Here is a 23,338-nt window from a genome sequence, read left to right as displayed (position 1 = left end):
GCATTTGACTCAACTAGCCACGTAATAAATGGAATTTGCTAAATTAAAAAAATTCATATATACATGGTCATGTCTTCTGATATGAGTAATGCTCTTCATTCTTCACAGGAAAATGACACTTGCTATCTAAGGACACTTTCTTCTCTTCTAATTGTTTACTTTAAAAGGAGAAAAAAATTAAAAGATGTAACATTTACTTTTTTATTTTATTTTTTAATTGGAAAGAGATTCTTTAGTGGTAGCCATACAATTGACTATACCTTCAGTCTGTGGGCTTTCACGCTAGTTAAGAAAAATATATAACCTAAACATTTTAGGTTATATATTATCAATGTTAGAGTCAGTATTCACTGATGTTATAGTCAGTATTCAATGTTAAAGTATTATCAATGTTATAATCAGTATTCACTGATCTTCTAAAAGTCTGTAAAAAATTTCCAGAGTTGATGAAAACAATTATTACGCTACATCATTTGAAAGAGTAATATAAATTGGACTGCTAAAGACAAGTACACTGAAATACATAAACATCACAGTGTAATACAGCAGCAGCTCATAACCGTTACAAACATTAAATTTAAAATGTTGTTAGAAAAATTGGGAAATTTTCATTTTAGCAAAACATTTTATTTATATACCTCCAACTTCTATGATTCAGTATACAACAAAATACTTCCAAAGGATACAGCATTCAAATGTTTACACAAATAATATTGTCAGTACTAATCAAAGTGATGCCCATGAACAGGAACTGCCCTGCTAATTGTGATTTCACACTGTTTTCTGAACTTCGCTTTGTATTTTAGTTAGCCACGTATGGGGATCCTAGCCAAAATACTGTTTCTCAAAAGTAATGTGGATCATATTGCTTGAAACTTAACAACCATATAACATTGGTAACTGTTTATCTAAACATTATTTATGCACAACCACGAGGATGTATTCAGGCAAAGTGGTGAGGTCATGATGATTTATTGACAATAAAAGATTTACTTTGAAATTCTAATAATCTCTCCATGTGCAGTGGTATCTCTGTTCATGAACGCTTTTGACTACAAACAATTTGGTTTGCAAGCAAAAGTGTTTGGCAAAATTACGTGTTTTTTGCAAATGCTCCCCCAGTGACAAACAGCACCATGACCATCCTCCCCACACCAACACAAATGTGGCCATGTTTTCCAAAATCCTGCAACAAATCAAGTTTGTGACCTGAGGTACCCCTGAAGCTGGTGTAGACAGAGACAGGTATAGCTATACATCACATTTTAAGAAAATAATAGAATACTAAATTATTATTGTGGTGTGTTTGTAACTTGAACTTTGTTATCACTGTGTTATTACAGTTCTACACAAACTAGGCATTTATGTTTAAGTCACTGAATGTTGAATTCCTTTATTATATTATGAACAGACGTGATTACAAAGGTGAAGGAAGCAACAGTAATGCTTTATATTTGCTTTCACTTCTTCAGGTCCATGAAATGATCATTATTAACAGGAACGCATTCATCTTCGATATAAGTACGTCCATTACGCATGGCACATCACTTGTGGTTTTATAACAGATGCATTGCAAAAGTAAATGTAAGAACAGCAAAGCTCTATCTTTTTTAATAAAAGAAATCTTATATATAAGCTAAAAAATATTGAAATATTTTTCACTTTAAAAACTCCTTGAGTGCATCTGACCTGATTGATGCATATATATGTGGAATTCAGCACTTCCTTATTCCTGCAGAGGAAATGGGTTTTTAATATACATGATTCAAGTGGGAAATTTTGCATTTTTAATCCCACACTATTCCTTAGACTGGGAAAAATCTTTTGGAGTAGTTATGTTTATTTCCCAATAACTCTACAGCAGAACACAGTAGTATATTGGTGTAGAAATGCAAACAGCTCTTTCAAACAATATACTTACTATTTTTGAAACTGCCTTACAGAAATTATTTACTTAAGACAAAATAACCCAACATTTCTCAGTTTCATTCATCAGCTTTGTAAATATTTTGTCAGAGCTTTTTCTGGGGTGGGGTGGGGGGAGGCAACACAAAGTGTAAAAGCTCATATGTGTCTATTTTGTTTTAGTTTGGTGTATTTATTAAGAGTAAATTCTGTATGCCTTTGTAGTTCATCAATATGTGCATTTAGGAGCTTCTCAAGTTCCTTTGCTCGCTTCTCTTCTTCCAGCAGGAAATGCTGTGCAGCCAACGAGGCTGGGAAGGACACATCCGGGGGGGACTAGGAGAAAGGAAGAAAAATGGGGTGAAAAGCACAGCGCCTTTTGAAATCTTCCTATTTCCAGGCAGGCTTCATCTCTGACATATTGTCAAACACTGCAGCAGTTAATGAAATAATACATCTTGAGCTGAACCCCTTGCACCACTGTAATGCAGTTTCCACTAATGAAATCCTCAAGGAGCTAAGACAGACAACACAGCGCCATTACACTGAAAAGCTCTAGAGGTGGATACTGTAGGATCCAGCTGCAAATGCAGGGGCAAGACGGCCCCCGGAGAACCTGCCTACAATACGCTCTCCTAATTTGCAAAGCCAGTGATTTTCATTTGAAAATAAGCAATTCCAAAAAGCTAAAGTAAGGGTTATGACAGAATTAGATAAATAATATACATTATAGATTGTATTATATAATAGCCATAATATGACATGATATATATATATATATATATATATATATATATATAATGATTGCCCTAACATGGGGGCTAATTGATACTCGGAGTTAGTTGGATACATATTGCTTGTATAGATCTTACTTGAGAAAATCTGGGTGATGAGTGCCCAGGTTTACCTGTCTTGGCAACACAGAAATGATCTTTAACTGTGACTTGCCGAATGCTGATTTACTGAAAAAGAAAAAATAAAATATCTGGCCATGGAATAAAAAACAATATTAGATAATTTTACAATCCTGAACTTAAAAATTATTTGAAAACTTAATTTAAAAATACTTAGAAAATTTTGTACTTTAAATTTTCCAGTTGTGTGCTTCCTTTACTCTTCTATAATTTAGGTTAGGAAGAATGGGACTTCATAAAATGTTTGAAAGGTCAGCGATCATTATAGAAATGAACCTTGCTCTAAAAAGATGAACTTTTCCAAGCTGGCTGTGCCAAAACTAGCAATCATGGTAGATAATAGTACAGCACCACAAACTTGGTAATGTGGCAGTCTAGCCATAGCCGCTGTGCCAGGTATAGCGTTCTTACAGGGTAGAATATCACAGATGTGGGCACATGGGATGCTGCTATTGATCTGGCAAGGGCATTCTTTCCAGTACTCAACCATGGAAAGGGTCACTGGGCCTTTTTACCAAGATGGCGCTGAAGGCAAAGAGGGAAGCCCCTACCTCTCCCAAAGCTGAAGCAAAAGCAAAAGCTTTGAAGGCCAAGAAGACCATGCTGAAAGGCATCCACAGCCACAAAAAGAAGATACGAATGTCACCCACCTTCTGCTGTCCTGTGGCTTCAGAGGCAGCCCAAATACCCTCAAAGAACGTCCCCAGGAGAAACAAGCTTGACCACTATGACAACATCAAGTTCCCCCTGACCACAGAGTCAGTCACGAAAAAGATGGAGGACAACAACACACTTGTGTTCATTGTGGATGTCAAAGTCAATAAGCACTAAATCAAACAAGCTGTAAAGAAGCTCTATGACATCAGTGTTGCCAAGGTCAGTACCCTTATCAGGCCTGATGGAGAGAAGAAGGCATATGTTTGATTGGCTTCCGATTATGATGCATTAGATGTTGCCAACAAAATAGGGATCATCTAAACTGAGTCCAGCTGGCTAATTCTAAATATATCTATATCTATATCTATATCTATATCTATATCTATATCTATATCTATATCTATCTATCTATCTATATTTTTTTTCTCAGTAAAAAAGCAAGGGTCACTGCATTCACGTGGGGTGGACAGAAGTGCATTATCCACAGCCCTGCCTCCCCCTGTGTTAACACTCTTGTCACATTACTTCCTGAAGGAACCTAGACCATCTGCATAATCCAAAGACTATCACAGAGAACATCAGACATTAATGGGAACATAGTTTAAAATGATCTGATGAGGAGGAAGTGGAGGTGTGACAAAGGCTCAGAAAATGCATGTGCTCTCGAAATTCAAAGGCTTGACCTACTGTTTTTAGTAGTATGGGGCATGTCAGGGCATCTGAGTAAATTACAAATAAGTGCACCTTGAAAATATTCTACCCTTGGGTAGAACAATCTGACTGACTTATTGAGTGACATAAAAGCAAGCCTAGAACACCATGAGCTCCTTACTGACTTCAGCACAGGGTGGAACAACCAAATGACTTGGTAGATCTTGTGCTAGAAAAATATCTGATGGGGAAAAAGGCTTTGTGAATCCCTTTGTAAGTCTCAGTGGAAAAGGTATATTGAAGACAGGATCTTGGACCAAGCTATGCCCTCAGTAGCAGAAACCTGCATACTATTTGTAAAATAATTGCTTCCATGCTGTAGAGTTATGGTTGAGCTAGACAGTCTCGCAAGTGGATAGCCTGTGCGATCCATTCTCTGTCACTGATGACCCCAGTGGAAATTATGAAACGGCAGTGTTTCCCTGTCACCAGTAATAACTTCTGTTGGGACTGAACATTTGACCTGCTCCAAAGAGGAAATATAGCTGAGCTCCTGAAATGCACCATCCCTCCAGGGGACCAAGCAGCCCTGTGGTGGCAATCTGACTACATCAAGTGTCATCAGGTGCCTTACACCTCAGCAAGGCCCGTGTTTTATCCTTACCAGAACTGACACGCACCGTCAGGTTTGCCTTTCCTGTCCACTGGAAAGGCAGCGGTCGGAGAAACCAGAGTAACTGACGTGCTGACATGGGAGCCAGTTTTACAGGAGACTAATGATTCTGGAATCCTACAAGCATCAGATATTAGAATAATGGAACAGTTGGCAGCTTATCACTTTCCTCACTGCGGCTTAGCTAGAATGTGTGCTCGCTTGGAGTCTGTAAAGATCAAAGTCTTGTCGGTGCAGAAGCTGTAGTCTCCATAGAGATTCTCATGATTTTTAAACAAGGCAGTTCATATTATTTTCTTTATTGGGGTGGAATTTTATTTTATTTAGAAAATGTTGGCATTTTATGTTGAAATAAAGACAAAATGAGTGTGTTGGGGCTCCAGAGATCTCTAAGCCTTCAAACATTCATGGTTTAAAGGTTTCTCTTTTTTGCCATAATAATTTAAAAGTAATTTCAGTCTTTATCAATATAAAATGACAGATTCCAGAAAACTGTGAGAGTACTCATAGTAGATCCTATCCTAATAAAACATATTGTTGTGTATTAATTTATAACATGTATCTCATATTAGTTTATCATGGAGTGGCACCAGAAATTATATAATATGCTTAGAATAAAATGAAAGGATAATTACTAAAAGCACTAGTATTTTATGAGATGAAAACTACATCTTTTTTAAAAGCTTTGGTTTTTATGTTTGATAGGTTACAAAGTAGAAAATTCTAGTAGAATAACTGAAATTATAAAAAAAGAATCAAATGAAAATTCAAGAACTGAAAAATACCCTTCCCACTTGATTTATGAGGTCAACATAATCCTACATAAGACCTGACAAGAATACTAAAGGAAAATTTCAGGCCAATTTATCTTAAAACCACATAAAAATTCTAAACCAAATAGTCATAGACCAAATTCAATGATATAATTAGGTTCATTCCAAGAATGTGAAACTGAATTAATCTATAATCAAGACAAATTATCACATTAATGGAGCAAAAGAGGAAAATTATATGGTTATTTTAATACAGGCAAAAAAGCATTTGAAGCCAGACATGGGGGCACATGACTGTAATCCCAGCACTTGTGAGGCTGAGGCAAGAGGATCACTGTGAGTTTGAGGCCAACCTAGGCTACAAAGGGAGTGAAAAGCCAGTCTGAACTGCCTAGTGAGAACCTAACTCAAAAATTAAAAAAAAAAAAAAAAAAAAAAAAGCTTTTTTTTTTTCTTTTTTTTGGCGGAACTGGGGATTGAATTCAGGCCCTTGTGCTTGCCAGGGAAGCACTTATTCCACTGAACCATCTCCCTGGCACCTCCCCACCCCCCAAAAAACAAGCATTTGATAAAATTCCCTATATATTCATGAAAAAAGTCAGCAACCTAGGAATAAAATAAAATTCCCTAATCTTCTAAAAGGAATCTACCAGATAGCCACAGATTGTGTGTCATTCACATAAAATAGGATATTACAGAGAAATAAAACGCAACAAATTACAGCTAAAGGTACTGGATTTAATCCTCAATACCACAGAACCCAAACCAAAACCAGACCCCCAATATAGATGATGATGAATCTCAGAAACAATACTGAGCAAAATAAGTTAGACTTCAATGAACACATATAGTATAACACAAGTAACACAAAATTCACAAACAGACAAAACTAATGACATCAAAAGTCAGGATAGTGGTTACCGTGGGAGTAAGCGGGAGTGGAAAGGTACAAGAGAGGGGCATCTGAGGGACGGTAAGGTCCCTCTGTTACTTGGGTGCTTGGGGGTCTATATAAATGATACTTCAAAGAGGAACAAAAGAGCCCTTGTTGGTCCTTAAACTATACAGATCCTTGAGGGGACCTGGAATATCCAAGGATGAGTCCCAAATACTTGCATTTTAAAAAAGCACCACCAGGAATTCTGCCCAGCAGTGGAGATGAACCATGACTAAAATACTTTATGGCAAGGTTCCGGGTCCTTTCCTTTCCATAGATAGGTATGGCCTCAGACCTATCAACAGGACTCATCCCGGGGTCCTGCCAAGCAGCGGCACTGTGAAACTCCTGTTAGTGCGCTGCTATCGGTGTAAAGGTTACCACCCCTTAGAGGGAGCGCAGCGCAGCCACTCACCAGGGGGAGCACTTCATCATCACTGGCCAGTGAACTCGTTTCTTTGGTGTGAAGCGTCAAGGGTGGCCATGGTGGCACTGCGCTTCCCTTTGGCTCCCAGTCTTGGCCACACCTAAAATAGAAGAAATGTTTGTCATTATTCCTACCACACATGCTTCTTTACAGAAGGAAATAAGGATTTCTCTGATGTCCTACAGGAGAAAACAACAAAATGCTTGGGTTTATTGTCTGATTATTATTATTATTATTTTTTGGTACCAGGGATGGTACTCAGGACCCTGTGCTTGCTAGGCAGGTGCTTAAGCCACTGAGCTGTCTCCCCAGCCCTTGTTGTCTGATTATTTCTTTGAAAATGATTTTCCTGAATAATTTCTACTTTATTTGGAAGACAATGAAGCAGAAAACCTAGTAAGTTTTAGATATTATGCTATCTTTTTAATTACTTATATTGTTCCCCTTTCTGTCTTAAACTTTATCTCTTAGCCGTTTACATAACTGAACTTTAATTTGAGAGAAATCGTACAGTTAACATGACTGCCATGCTAAATAGATACAGGCCTAAATATTCTTTTAAAATTCTCTATTACACTTAAATGCACTGGCTTTCTTGACAGAATTATACTTTTTTGATGTTAGATGAGTTTTGGCGTAATAATTCTAATTTTTGTAAATTTTTAATATCTTAAAAATTTATAGCATGTTTTCAGTTTGTATCATTTCCCAAACTTCTCCACTTACAAGTTGGCTTTATCGCTATCACTAAAATTTTATCACACGAAAAGGCTGTTAAAAGGGTTGAATGATTGGCACATGTGAAACTCTTCACTATAATACCTAACACAAACATTAACTAAAGTGTAGGTGTTGTTATTTTAAAACCCGTTCTGATCTTTAAAATAGCCGCAACAAATGAACAGCGTTCATGGTGAGGAACATGCGGCCGGAACATGAGGTTATTTCTTCTCTTCATTTACTTTTCTATTAGAATAAACTGCCAAGAAGCAAGGATTTTGGACTTTGGACTTGAATTCAGGTTTCCTTGGCTTCAAATTCCACAATTTGTACAAAAGTCACGATGAAGAATTTTTTTTTTATTTGTGTGTATGTGTGTGTGTGTGGCCAGCTCAGCCCACCGGGGGCGGGGCTGGCTGGCATGTGGTGCTGGGGGATTGAACTGCGGTCCCTGTGCTTTGCTGAGCTTGTTCTAAGTAGGTGCTTTAGACCACTGAGCCATCTCACCAGCCCCGATGATGAAGAATTTTTTGCTTGTGTTAAAGTAAAAGATGAGACTGAAAATAAAATACTGAGATTTTAAACTTTGGTCTGTTGACCAGACAAGTAGCAATAAAACAAAGAAATCAATTTACCCTGAAATTATGCAGAGTTCTAACCGTCTGGGATGCTTAGGATTAAAGAAGTATCTTTCATGAAGATAATTTTAAATTTATTAAAATTATCAAAAACCATGAAAACATAAAAATCTGTTCAATTTAAGATTATTCGTTTTTACTAATAATCCAAATTCCTCAGTGCTAAGCATTTTAAAACCTTCATAGTTTGACACAGTGAGAAACATCCACATGTATTTCTCTGTTCTTATCCAAAGACCAATTTATATAGACTTGTTTCTTATTATGCAAACATTTGCAAGGCTATGCATACAAACAGCGATGGAAGTTAAGTGAAGCATCTGTAAATTAGTACATGAAAACAAACACAACATGTTTCTCATTTTTACTTATCTTGAAATAAATCTGCCCCCCTTCTCCCAACCATAATTACCATGGTAACAGAACAGCAAATTAAACTGAAGTAACATGGTTTATGATGCGCACGACAAGAGGAGACATCTCACAATTCAGACAGAAGGATCACAATGGCATAGGCCATCTGTGTATCATCTCGAGCTGAACCTTCTCATGTGAGTGAGGCTACTATCTGAACTTCAGAGCACAGTGGAAAAGCCAAGGTAATTATCAAAGTGCTTCAAGAAATGCATCTCTCTGCACTCTCATGATACAGAGAGTTCAGGCAAAGTATTTGTTCTAAATTATCTAGATAATTATCTCAATTATCCTTTTTGCTATGGCTGTATACAGTTTTATGGTGTTCATTACTAAAAGTTCTGCAGGAACATTCTTTTGACTAGCGGATCAATAAAATCTGGAGGTGGAAAGGAAAGACGTTATGAAGTAAAGTACTTTGGATTTAAATCATCTTTATATCTGACAAGTTCTTCTAGGATCTAGCTAATCAAATACTTCATAAAACTATCTTTAAACATGCTACCTATATCACCTTAAAAGTTGTTTTAAAAATTATTTCAGAAGGCTTTTCACATCCTTTCCTCAGCTAATCTGTTCCATCAGCGTTTCCGTGGTCCTTCTGGTAGGACCCAGGTGCTCTGGCCCACCGAGCCGCTGTGCTCCTGCATCAGCTCGCTGGCCCTCCCAGGCGCGCACCCCGTGCTGTTGCCTCCTGCCCCACACGGGGCTATGGTGTGAGGCTCCCATCTTCAACCACGCTCCTGACTTCTCCAGCCTCACCTTCCACTTCCCACCCTGTGAGGTGCTTGCTGTTTCCTGACCTGGATCCTTTGGCTTGCAGGGTTTGGCTTACCGAGCAGCACCAGGCACATTTTCTCAGCTTCCTTCCCGCTTCTTGGCTATTCATTCACTGACAAGAGATCTGATGAGTGATTATGACCAACCTGCTGACTCTGTGGCTTTTGGGTATTAAAAACTTCTAATTTATTATCTAGACATGAAGCCACTTGAGTGATTAATGTCTGTGATAACTAACATCGGCCCAGGACATGACACAACCTTTAAAACCATAAATTCACTTTTAAGCATGTGTCTTATATACATATTCCATTTATTTAAAAATTGATTTACCATTAAAATTATCTACATCTTAATAGTTCTGGATGCCACACTCCAAATTAGCTTTTAAACTATCCTGAAGCTTCAAAACTCTAACTTTTAAGACAATACTCAAAATATCCTAGCCAAATTCAGTTACATTTCATAAGTTTTTTTTTTAAAGTGCTGAGTAACTATCTTATTGGAAAATAAATGCTTTTGGGATATCCTGAAGTGCTTCCCATATTAAGTGAATGAATATGAAAAACATATCTCTTCAAGAAAGAATGAAAATCGGGCCGGGGAGATGGCTCAGTGGAATAAGCGCTTCCTTGGCAAGCGCAAGGGCCTGAGTTCAATCCCTGGTTCCGCCAAAAAAAAAAAAAAAAAAAAAAAAAGAAAGAATGAAAATCGAACACCAAGCTGAGTGAATAAATTATTACTTAAATGATATACTATACAAATCTTCCTCAGTTTCGACAAAACTTTCCTTACGATACAGACGTTTAGATTTGTAGAGCATTACATCACATGTCTTTACCTACAAGGTTCCCTCTAAAATAGTTCAGTGAGACCTACTCTGACAGGTAAAGATGATTTGCATGTTTTCTGATTAATTTATGCCTTAATACATGTGTCATACATAGTCACTTGCTGACGTCACTGAGCGGTGCTGCGAGGGAAAGATGCCGTCTTGGCTTGCTAAAATTAATAGGTGTAGGCTTTCCAGCTCTCCTCTGCTGAGTTCAGTGTCCTTGCATTTCAGCAGCTCTTCCCCACAGTGGGTTTTATATGGTAATAATTTATTCAGAACATTTGAAATGCTGTTTCTGTTAAAAACCAGGTCATCGGAGAACACTGAAATCAGAGGAGGCATTAAAACAAATTTAATGAAACTTTCAGCAAATGCAACTGGCAGGACATAAGCTTTGCAGCAGGAATAGTGGGTCCAAACCGCTTATTAAGATAATCTCCTGCTGCGCGCTTTACCTCTTATGTTGCTTTCTCTGCCCCCTACTGTCTTGTTTTCGTTAGGCACTTTAACACATTCTGTGCTACCCTGACAAAGAAAAAGGGGGCAATGGAAACAAGCAAAATACTTTGAAAAACATAATAAAAGGCTGAGAAAATGCCTTTTTGTTTAAATAACACCTGGTCCCTTTATCTATGGCTTTCAAAGCTACTTCTGCAGCCAGGAACAGCAAACACTGCACTGCACCCCGCAGGGCTCAGTACTGCGCAGGGATGGACGCAGCTCACAGGAAGTGCCTTTTGGGGCCTCTCCCCCTTTTTGGCACTGTGATGACCAAACAAAAACTGCATTTTGCAAAGCACTTTGTAAAACATTTATTAGCTATTAGAAAACATATTCTTACCGCCCAAGTCAAGACAAACCCCTTTGGACAGAGCTCTGTTATGGGGCCAATTAATGTGAGCAGATTCACCAGAGAACTAGTCCATACGGCAGCAGTCCAAAGGCCTCTTCAGCCTCCAGCTAGCTTTACACTGTGGCCACCGCCTCTGCCAACACTCGCCGGCAGCACCTTACCCCAGCAGTCCACTGCAGAGCCTCCATCTGCCTCCATGCCTGGCCGTAGCCACCTGGAGGTTATTAATTCAGGGCTTCTGAGTGCTTGCTATTTAGTGGAGCAGACGAGAATCTGCCCTTCCAAAGCACAAAGGGATGAGGTTCGTTGAACAGACATGTTTTTAATTATGTCCCACAGACTTTGTCGCCTGTAGACTGATTGTACTTAGTTACCAAAATGAGCCTGATATCACCTCTGCATGCACAGGACTATCTCTGAAGAAATGCCAGATCCAACTACTAGTCTGTTCACCAAAATACACATTTTAGGTGTTGCCTGTAATTTTGCCAGTAATAATATCAGTAACAGCAGCTAATATTTATTGAATTATGTATTCTGCATGGGTTGTCTCTTGTAAGCCCCATAAGAATTCTACAAATTGTTATCCCGATTCGTTAAATGGGAACTTAAGGGCAACAAAGGTTATGCAATTTTTTTTTTTTACAGCCATCAATATTCTGTTACATGAAAGCAGTAGGTAAAAGATTTTTATGCTAAGTATCATAAGTTTCAGAGAAAACAGTTGTACTGAAGTTGAGTCTGGGTCTATAAATTCAGCTTTTCTGAGGGCCATGGAAGGTTAACTCGCAGTGAACTTCGTGGTAAGGGCTTGAAGAAATTCTATACAAAAAGAAATGTAAGTGTTGCTGAGCATATCCCGATTTTAAGAAAACAGCGAAAGGCCTTCATAGATGGTTTAGGCTCCATAAATGTTTCATTATAGTTGAAGCTATTGGCCTTTTTATGATTGATGTATTTTCCTAAATTTTAAACTGAGATATTTTAAGGAGTATGGGCATACAATGGACAGCTGATACTGACTTTCCTTACACTTGCCACTCTGAAAACCTCTCCTACACACTCACAGATTTCCTCTATGAAGTGACCAATAGTTTGTCACCATGGCTACAACATCAGTATAAAGTTATACACATTTTGAAGGTAACTCCAAAGTAACATCTTCCTGTATTTTCTGCCTTGTTTGAGCAGAATACCCAGTGAATAAATTCTAGTCTTCTCTGTTCCCATGATGTAAAAGATAATTCACTTGTACATTTGTGTAGCGTCACAGCTTGAAGGTTAGTGCGCGGTACTTATATAAAATAAATACCTATCAATACTAAATAAATTTTAGGTGAAGGAAGAGAAGTATAGGAAGTTATAATCTGATTTACTTAATAATAAATTTCAATTTAAATGTTTTTCAACATAGAATGGAACTAGCATACCCATCTTCATTTTTCTCCATTTTTATTTGGCTTTGATAGGCATATATTCCTGCTTCTTCACACGTATTCTGATAGGGCCATGCTGATTTTCCATTGACGTGAAGTTTTGCAAGATCACTTCGGAGCTTTTCATTCTCATATTCCAGTTTGCTGATAGATGTATTATTTGCATGCACCTTATTAGTGAAGTCCATACTCTAGAAAATAAAACGAGTTACCACTGAACAAACTGACCTGGGCAGGGTTGCGGATTCTCTGCATGTTTGGCCATGGGACGGGACGGCCCTGCGTGGCAGCCATGAGGCTCAGTTCTACTTCTGCTTCCCCGGGGCTCCCTCCCCTCCCTCCACGTTCTCGCCACACATAGAGAAGCCATGCAGTAGTGTGCACTTCAGTTCAGGAAATACTTACTGTTGTCTATGAAAAAGCTGGCCAGATTCCAAGCCTTTCATGTCTTTGTAAGGTACACCTGGTAGTATTGGTTAATAATGGAAATAAAGTACATTTCAATTTTTTTTTTTTTTTTTGGTGGTACCAGGGATTAAACTCAGGCCCTTGTGCTTGTCAGGCAAGCACTTATTCCACTGAGCTATCTCCCCAGCCCTACATTTCAATTTTAAAAGAACTTTTTTGGGATTGAAACAATTCATATGAGTGTAGAAAATAAGGAATATTAAGAACAAAACAAACGTTCCATACTAACACAATTTAGGAATAACTTCCATCAATATTCATCTCTTTCTCGTCTTTTTCTGTTAATAGGAAATGCAATAAATATCAATATAATATAAAATGATAATATGTAAGTATTTATAGGAAATACAGTCTAAATCAAATATACATATAAATACACATAAAATCATGACAAAATTATAATGTAAAAATGTAATAGAGTTTTGGGAACTGTTGTTTTCCTCCTGAATACTATATATAACTGAAAAATAAGGTGTTTGTGGTTTGTTTGGTTTTTTTGGTACCAGAGATGCAGCTCAGGACCTTGTGATTGCCAGGCAGGCACTTATGCCACTGAACTATCTCCCCAGTCCCTCAAAGGGTTTTAATGACTGCATTGAAGAGGTATGAATAAATTAATTTAGTCATCTCTGTGTTATTGAAAATTTAATTTATTTCCAAATTATAAATAATACTGTGCTGACTTCCTTGTACACAAAGCCTGATCCACATTCCTTTAAATATATTCCAAGGGTTGGGACCACAGAGTAAGTTATAGGAATGATTGTGGAGGACACAAATAAAACAAGCCAGTAATTTCCCTCTATAAATTTCAAAATTTCTAGTCTCATAAATTCTTACCAATAATGTATTAAAAAGCCTATTTTATCACACTCACAATAATTTAATATTACTATTTCATTAAATTCTAACTTGACAGAAGCAAGGGCAATTTATTAATTGCATATGTTTTCATATTTCTCTGGCAATTTTATTCCATCATTTATCAACTGTCTATTTGTATTCTTTGCTCATTTTTCCATTAGGGTGTTTGAGCTAGAAGAATTTCTTTTAATGTCAGAGACAGTAATTCATTGTTTCTTCAGTTGTATGAAAGTCTATTTTTATGTGATACTGAAGTTTTAATTTTAGTATACGGTGTTTTTATCCAGATAGTTTTTGTGCTTTAAAGTTAAATCTGTCTTGTTCTTTTGTGATTTATTTGCTCTTTATTTTCTCCTGTTTATATTTTTAATATATTATATTTAATTCTTTATTTGGAATTAATTTTGTCTAAGTGGGAGAAGAGATTGAAATAATCATTTCAATTACTGCAATCACATAATGATTAAAACACCAATTCCTTAGTGCTGGATGAGGCAATAAATTATATACTGAACCCACGCAGACTGATGCCCGACCCTGGACCCCTCTGTCCCACTGCCTACAGCTGACACTGTGCCTCTGTTCCACAGTTTGGAGCAATGTGGCTCCACAGTGGAGTTTTGCTATCTGGTAGGGGCCACTCAACTTCAATGCATCATCAGAAGAGCAAATAAAATATGTTTAAATCACACAATGAGAGACTTGGAGTCATAGAGATTTCTGTAGCTGTTTGAAGTAAATTGTTTTAAGTAGTTTCCTAGGAAGTATAGGCAAGTTTTAAGAAGTAGGCTATAAGCTCACAATACAAATGCAGAACTGTATGTAATACTCGGAGTGCAATGATTTAAATGCTGATTAACTGCACAGCTGCTGACTAATTCTTCTGATTCCAGAAGAATATATTTTTGCATAAAAAGCGCACCTTAAGTACAGTATCTCTTTTGTTTTTTAAAATTAAAAAATATTAGTACATGTTTTCAGAACATAATGATCCATTCATCCTGGGAGATACATGCAAATAACAATGCTTTTCTACTTCCTGTTCTCCTCTCCTAAAATAACTTTTTGTGAACCTCCAAATATCTATGATTCAAAATTCTTTAGATTATAAGTGATTAGAGCTTAGAGCCCAGAAGAAGTTCTTACATGAAGGATTTTGAGTATCATTTATGTGGGTTACCACCTCATACATAAAATTATTCTAAATTAAAAAAAATTATTCTAACTTTGAAAATTATTCATATACTATCATATTCGTATGGACACCAATGCTCACACAAATATATATATATATATCTCATTGTGAAAATGCTCTAAGAGGGCAAACTTTTCCACAAAATAATATGGGATTGATTATATTATCCTCAAGGTTATTAATTAAGGTGTCCTTTAGAAAAGGTGAACATTCAAAGTATTTCTTTGTTTTTTAGGCATTTGCCTTTAGGAATTCTCAATATTTGCTCTTTTGGGACATCCAGGCAGATAAAAGAACAATCTGTATTCTTTTGCTTTAAAAGAGAATGGATTGCTTATTCTAAAATTAGAATAGATATTCAATAAATATAAAGAAGATACAGTCTTATAAATTTTGCCCTCCAAAAAGAAAAAAATTCACATGGTCACATCTGGACTCTCTTACTTCATTTCTTTTTAAATCTTTTATCTATTTGGTACAGGGTCTCGCTACTCAGCTGGGACTCGAAGTGATCCTCCTGCCTTAGCCTCCCCAGTGTTGGGATTACAGGTGTGTGCCACCACACCCAGTTTAGAGGCTGGCATGGCATGCCCGGGGGTCCAAGGCAGACACAGCATGTGGTACTGGGGATTGGACTTGGGTCCTTGGGCTTGCCAGGCAGGTACTTAGACCACTGAGCCATCTCTGCAGTCATTACGTTTTTTTCTTGAATACTTTGCTAGTGATTTTAGAAATGTATCCTTCATTGTATAATTATCGTATGAAAATACACAATAATTAAGCCTACCACTGTAATTTTTTTCAGTTCAGGAGTGTGAACCCAGGGCCTCAAGTCATGCATGCCAGGCAAATGGCCTACTGCTGAACTCCACCCTCGGCCCTACTTACATGTTTTTGATGGGTTCTTGTATGTGGCCCTATTACTGAATTCTTGTTTCTTTTTTAGAGTCCCAAAGTTTTATTCATTTCTTTGCTCTTGAAACAGCAAAACCTTTTGGTGTTTATTTACTTGGGAAGACTAGGATGAGGCCAGTTGAATTATTGAAATGTCTAAATAACTGCATTTTGTATGTACAGTTTTTGTTTTATATACTTAATAATTAGTCTAGCAAAATATTTCTATAGTAAGATATGCTTTAATTATGTTTTATGGTTAGTATTTTAGTTTTCAGTATGTAAATGGGTGTTTTAATCACAGTGAGAATACATGTTTTTAAAATTTCTGGTCTTGGTGAGACCTTTTGTCCTGCCATGCCCACCATACCCACTCCAGACCCAGTCCAGGCCCGGCGTGTGTATGTGACCATCCGCACACTCCTCCATCAAACAGGCCTGGTGTGAAACTCTGCTGCGGAAGTCCCTACAGAGACATGAGGAGCCAGACCACCCAGCTAATCCAGGAGCTTAACATCCTGCCAGAGGGGCAAAGTGGGTTCTCTTCGATGGGCTGCAGCAGGAAGAAGCTGAGCACAGCAGCCAGACCCAAGCCAGGCACATCAGGATGAATCCAAACCTGGCAGATCTGGGCCCGGTAAGCTGAGACACTTTGCTAGACCCAGATCTATGGGAGTGTCCTCTCTCATTCTCTCTTGATCTACAGAGGGGTCAACAGGTAACTGGGTGAACTAGCCTGCCTGGGAGACCCCAGGTATGTCAACGGGAGGTGATCAGACAGAACTTAGGGGAACTAACTTAAATACAAATTCCAAATTTAATATCTGCTTAGCTATACAGACATAATGTTTGCTCTTACTGTCTAAAATACAAACCCATTAGTTACAAAAGTTTGTCAACTGCTAAATATCACTACCCATTATTAGTGTTCCTAATTGTAACTAAAATTTGTACATTTTAAATAATTGTAAATTATTCCTATTTGTAGGAACAAATTGTTCTCAATTGTAAATAAAATTTCTGGTCTTTATTATTATTTTTAATATTTATTTATTTATTTATTTGATACAAGGTCTCAGTAAGCAGCTTGGACTCATAGTGGTCCTCCTGTTTTCAGCCTCCCCAGCATGGGAATTACAGGTGTGCACCACCATGCCCGGACTTGGTGGCCAGCATAGTGTTCCAGGGTCAGCATGGCATGTAGTACTGGGGATTGAACCCTGGTGCTTGCACTTTCCAGGCAGGCCAAGCTATCTTCCCTGCCCTGTGAGAATACTTTTATATTACCATTTTATTTAGCTAACTTTAAAATAATCGTTTAAAAAATCACTACAAATTTGAGTTCTGATAAAGTCAAATTTTATAATTTTCTTAAAACAATACAGAGGGTAGCCCAGTTTGGGACCATGCATTGGAACTCAGTAGAGGCTTGGTTTGGGACCCTGTGGCAGAATTCCCTGCAGAGTACCTAGGTGCAAGACCCAGTAAGCTAAACCAGGAGCAGAACATCTAGCCAGTGGGGCACAGCAGGTTCACTACCATGGGCCGTAGCAGGAAGAAGCCGAGCATAGCAGCCAGACCCAAGCCAGGTCCAGCTTCTTGAGTTCGAGTCCTGTAGATCCCAACCCAGTGAGCTGAGGCATACTGCTAGGCCCAGTGGAGCTCAGACCTAGACCCAGAACTAGAGGAGCATACTCTTGAGACAGGTGGCAACAGGTAACTGGGGTGAACTAGTCTACCCAGAAGATTCCAGGGACATCAAGGGGAGGTGACTAGACAGAACTTAGCAGAACTAATTTAAATACAAATTCCCAAATTAATATCTGCTTAGCTATACAACCATAATGTTTGTTCTTATGGTCTAAAATACAAACCCATTAGACATAAGAGTTTGTCAATTGCTAAATCTCACTACCTACTATTAGCGTTGCTAATTGTATTACTGTAAATAGTAAACCATATCTGCCTTAACCACCTGTTCTCTCTTGGGTAATAATATTGGGAGGCACTTAGGTAATTACCTCACCAAATCCCTATACCAAAGGGTAGAGGACAGTGTTAAACAGAAACCAATATCTCACTGTCAAACAACAGAGGGCAAAATCTTGGGACACACACAAAACAAGAATCTTTGAAACAGAAGAGTTACCTAAAGAACAAGCTCTTTACAGAGAGGCTCTGATGACAGTGATATAGCTAAGTACTATCAAACTTTCACAAAAAAGTGTAACAGAAATCAAAATAAAGAGTTCTCTCTGAAATACAAAATGACAAAGAGAAGGAGCAAAATGCAATTTTTGGCCATGAGCCCGCCCAGAACAAATGCAGGAGACACTAGCATAGAAGAAATTAGAAGGCACACCCCTGACATCTCTGAAATAATAGCATCTAAAGTAAAGAAACAACTGCATAAGGCATCAGAAGAAATAAGATCAGAAAAAATCTCCAAGTAAAAACAGAAATCACAACTGTAATGAAAGAATTACAAAGCATTTCTAAAGAAGACACTAATAAAAAAAAAAAGAGGAGAATAGAAAATGATGGAAACCTTGAATGAGCAATATAGAAAAGAAATAAAATGTATGAAGCAGATTCAAAGAGATATTCAGATTAAAAATTCAATTAAAAATTGAAAAAACCATCTGAGTGAAAGTGGAGATAGATTTTCAGACCTTGAAGATACTGTAGCAGCTAGTAAAAAGACAAGGAAAGATCTCTTAAAAACAACTTAGAGCCAGAAAAAAATAATTCAACAGCTGAAAGATGATGCAAAGATGAACAACATGAGATTAATAAGCATCAATGAGAAAGAAGGAGTCAATAAAAATGAAAGAAAAAAAATATTGGCAGAAGTAATAGCAGAAAACTTCCCAAATATGGGGCAACAATCTGACATTCAGGTAACTGAGGCATATAGAGCTCCAAATAATATCAACCCAATTAAAACCATACCCAGGATTATAATAATCATGATTCCAGAAATTAAGCACAAGAATAGCATAATAAAATCCACTAGAGAAAAGGAACAGATCATATTTAAAGGAAAACCCATCAGAATAACGGCAGATTTCTCCTCACAAACCATCAAGTCAAGAAGAGCATGGAGCAAAGTACAAGTCCTCCAAGCAAACAAATTCTAACTTAGACTGATCTACCCTGAAAAACTCTCTTTCAAGTTCAATGGAGAAGTGAAATACTTCCACAACAAAGAACAACTAAAGAAATTCATGATGACCAAGTCAACCCTACACACAGTATTAAAAGATATTCCAGAAAAGGATCAAAATGAATACAACTCCAAGAATGAGAATGGAAAGAGCACATCAAACAAACAATTAAACACAGGATAAAAGTATGGAACCAACAATAGGAAAATAACATGACAAACCTAAGTCAATACATATCAATTATAACCATTAATATGAATGGACTCAATTTACCAACTAAAAGAAATAGATTGGCAGAGTGGATTAAGAAATAAAATCCAACAATATGCTGTATGCAAGAAACACATTTAACCCATAAAGAAATTCACAAGCTGAAAGTCAAAGAATGGAAAACAATACTACATGTTCCAGGACCTCAGAAAAAAGCAGGGGTAGTATCTTGTTCACAGACAATCTGAACTTCAAAACAAGAATGATTAAATGGAATAAAGAAGGTCACTATATACTGGTTAGGTGAAAAATTTAAGAGGAACAGTTAACAGTCATAAGTATTTATGCACCAAATTTGAGAGCACCCAACTATATAAGACAAATTTTAAAGGACATGAAAAAATCTAATAACCAATATCCTAAACTTAACAGGGGACCTTAAAACCCCCTTATCCCAAAAAGATAGGTCAACCAGGCAAAAATTTAGCAAAGAAATAACAGAACTGAAGCAGAACTTGAAACAAATGGACTTGGTGGACATATACAGAGTGTTCCACCCAAACACAGCTGAATACACATTTTTCTTAGCTGCAGATGGGTCATTTTCTAAAATAGACCATATACTGGTCCATAGATCATGCTTACGTATATGCAAGAAACAGAAATTATCCCATGCATATTGTCTGACCATAGTGCAATGAAACTGGAAATTAATGACCAAAGAAATCACAGAAACTCCATAAACATATGGAAATTTAAATAACACCCTCCTTAGTAATGAATGGGTTATAGAGGAAATTAAACAATATCTACGATCCAATGAAAATTTAAGCACAACTTACTGGAATTTGTGGGATGCAATGAAAGCAGTTCTTAGAGGGAAATTTATAGCAGTGAACTCACACATTAGGAAAACAGAATGAGAACAAACAAATACCCTAATGCAACACCTCAAGCTTCTAGAAAAGGAAGAGGAAACTAAGCCCAAAGCCAAAGACAGGAGGAAATAATAGAGATTAGAACAGAAATTAATGCAATTAAGACAAAAAAAATACAAAGAATTAATGAATTAAAAAGCTGGTTCTCTGAAAGATTAAATAAAACTGATAACCTCCAGCTAACCCCATCAAAAAGAGGAAAGAAAATACTCAAATTCAAGTAATAAGGAAAGAAAAGGTTGAAATTACTATAGATCTTGTGGAAATTCAGAAGATTAATACCCACTTTGAAAATCTTTACTCTCAAAGAATTGAAGACACAGAAGAAATGGACAAATTTCTTGAAATTACTAACAACTCTCAATAACCCAATAACAGCTAATGAAATATGAAATGTAATAAAATAAAACCTACTGATAAACCAAATTCCAGGTCCTGATGGATTCACAGTTGAATTCTACAAGAAATTTACAGAAGATATAATCCCTATACTCCTGAAACTCTTCAATGAAATTGAAAAGGAAGCAATCCTCCCAAAATCATTCCTGGAGGCAAGTATGCTGATACCAAAACCAGGGAAAGAAACAACTAAAACAGAGAACTACAGGCCAATCTTACTCATGAACATATATGCAAAAATCCTTAATAAAATTCTAGCAAATAGAATACAGCAAATCATCAAGAAGATTATACACCATGACCAGGTAGGATTCATCCCACAGATGCAAGGATGGTTCAATATACGCAAATCTAGAAATATAATACACTATATTAATAGAGCCAAATCCAAAAACAACATGATCATGTCAATTGATGCAGAAAAGTCTTTTGACAAAGTCCAACACTCATTCATGTTCAAAGTCCTACAGAAAATTGGAATAGATGGTCTCTACTTCAATGTGACAAAAGCCATCTATGACAATCCAATGGCTAACATAATTTTAAATGGGGAAAAACTGAAATCTTTTACTCTCAGATCTGATACAAGACAAGGATGTCCTCTATTACCATGCATATTCAATATAGTTCTGGAATCATTAGCTAGAGCCATTAGACAAGACAGAGAGAAAAAAGGAATACGAATAGGCAAAGAAGAAGTTAAACTATCATTATTTGTAGTGGACATGATACTTACTTGGAAGACCAAAAAAAACTCCACCAAGAAACTCTTAGAATTAATAAACAAATTCAGTAGCATAGCAGGATACAAAGTCAATACCCAAAAATCAATAGCATTTCTCTATACAGATAACAAACACATGGAAATTAGAGAAACAATACCTTTCACAATAGCATCCCAAAAAATGAAATACCTAGGAATGAATCTTATGAGGAAGTAAAAGATCCATACAATGAAAATTACAGAGAAATTTCTGAAAAAAGAGATCAAAGAGGATTTTAGAAAATGAAAGATATTCCTTGTTCCTGGATAGGAAGAACCAACATTATGAAAGTGGACAAACTCCCAAAATTGTTATACAGATCTAATGCAATTCCTACCAAAATACCACCAACATAACTCACAGATCTAGAGAAAACATTCCTAAAATTTACTTGGAACCAAAAAAGACCTAGAATAGCAAAGGCAATCCTGGGCAACAATGGCAAGGCAGGAGGCATTACAATCCCTGACATGAAATTATACTACAAAGCTACTGTGATAAAATCAGCATGGTACTGTCAAAAAAACAGACCCAAGGATCAGTGGAACAGATTAGAACACGAAGATACAACTATAAACACACTCAGCCATCTTATCTTTGACAAAGGGCCAAACATGTTCGCTGGAAGAAAGATAGCCTCTTTAACAAATGATGCTTGAAAAACTCTCCAATGTCAAAAACTAAAACTAGGCCTGAGTCTATCACCATGCACTAAACTAAAGTTAAAATGGATTAAAGATCTAAACATTAAAACAGAAACACTAAATCTCCTGAAATGAAATTAGGTGGAAATCTGGAAAACATAGAGGTAGGCAGACAGTTCATAAACAAAAATCAAACTGCATGGGAAATACTTGAAAGTATCAACAAATGGGAACTCCTTTTATTGAGGTGTTTCTGCACATCAAAAGAAATCTCCAACAGAGTGAAAAAACAACCCACATATTTGGAAAAAATCTCAACCAACAATGATTCAGACAAAGGTCTTCTATCAAGAATATATAAAGAAGTAAAAAAATATTAGGGTCCCAAAATTTAAAGACCCAATAAAAAATGGGCATCTGAGATGAACAAACACTTCTCAGAGGTAGAAATACAAGAGGCAAATAAATACCTGAAAAAATTCTCCACATCACTGGCCATTTGAGAAATGCAAATTAAAACACTGAGATACCATCTCACCCCAGAAAGAATGGCTATCATAAAGAAGTCAATCGGGGGTGGGGGAGATGGCTCAGTGGAGTAAGTGATTCCCTGGCAAGTGCAAGGGCCTGAGTTCAATCCCCAGTTCTGAAAAAAAACATCAACCAACAACAAATGTTGGAGAGGCTTCTCCACTGCTCATGGGAATGTAGCTTGGTACAACCACTATGGAAATCAGTGTGGAGACTACTCCTCAAAAAACTAGGACTGGAAATCCCATTCAATCAGCTATTTCCCTTCTGGGTATTTTCCCAAAAGAACTGAGAACATCATAACAGAGTGATATACATGCACCCATGTTTATAGCAGCACAATTTGTCATAGCCAAGTCTTGGAAGCAACCAAAATGCCCATCAGCTGAGGGAATGGATAAAAAAGTTGTGGTATTTTTATACAATGGAGTATTACTCAGCTATAAGGAAAGACAAACACAAAGTTTTCACAGGTAAGTGGATGCAACTAGAGGCTATACTCATAAGTGAAATAAATAAGACCCATATGTGTAAATATTTTATTGTCTCCCAAGTGTAAGAACCCAAAAGAAGAAATAAAACCTGAAAGGTGTAACAGATATACTAAAACAGGAAGAAACAGAACTTAAGGATTAAACAACAAAGATGAGA

General features: G+C 36.9%; 1 protein-coding gene across 1 annotated transcript in view; it reads right to left on the bottom strand.

Annotated features, from left to right (window-relative positions):
* Positions 1–528: 528 nt before the first annotated feature.
* Positions 529–23,338, bottom strand: part of Deup1 (deuterosome assembly protein 1) — a 115,588-nt gene continuing 92,778 nt past the window's right edge. Inside the window, exons 12-14 of the mRNA XM_004644765.2 lie at positions 12,608–12,804; positions 6,926–7,037; positions 529–2,241 (exon numbers count right to left, since the gene is read on the bottom strand). Of these exons, the coding sequence (XP_004644822.1) occupies positions 2,065–2,241; positions 6,926–7,037; positions 12,608–12,804 (486 nt within the window). The 3' untranslated portion in view covers positions 529–2,064. The remainder of the gene's footprint in view (positions 2,242–6,925; positions 7,038–12,607; positions 12,805–23,338) is intronic.

This window comes from Octodon degus, unplaced genomic scaffold (assembly GCF_000260255.1).
Source record: "Octodon degus isolate 3935 unplaced genomic scaffold, OctDeg1.0 scaffold00209, whole genome shotgun sequence".
NCBI lineage: Eukaryota > Metazoa > Chordata > Mammalia > Rodentia > Octodontidae > Octodon > Octodon degus.
Note: the sequence above shows the minus strand (reverse complement) of the source record. Positions and strands in the feature narration are given on the sequence as shown.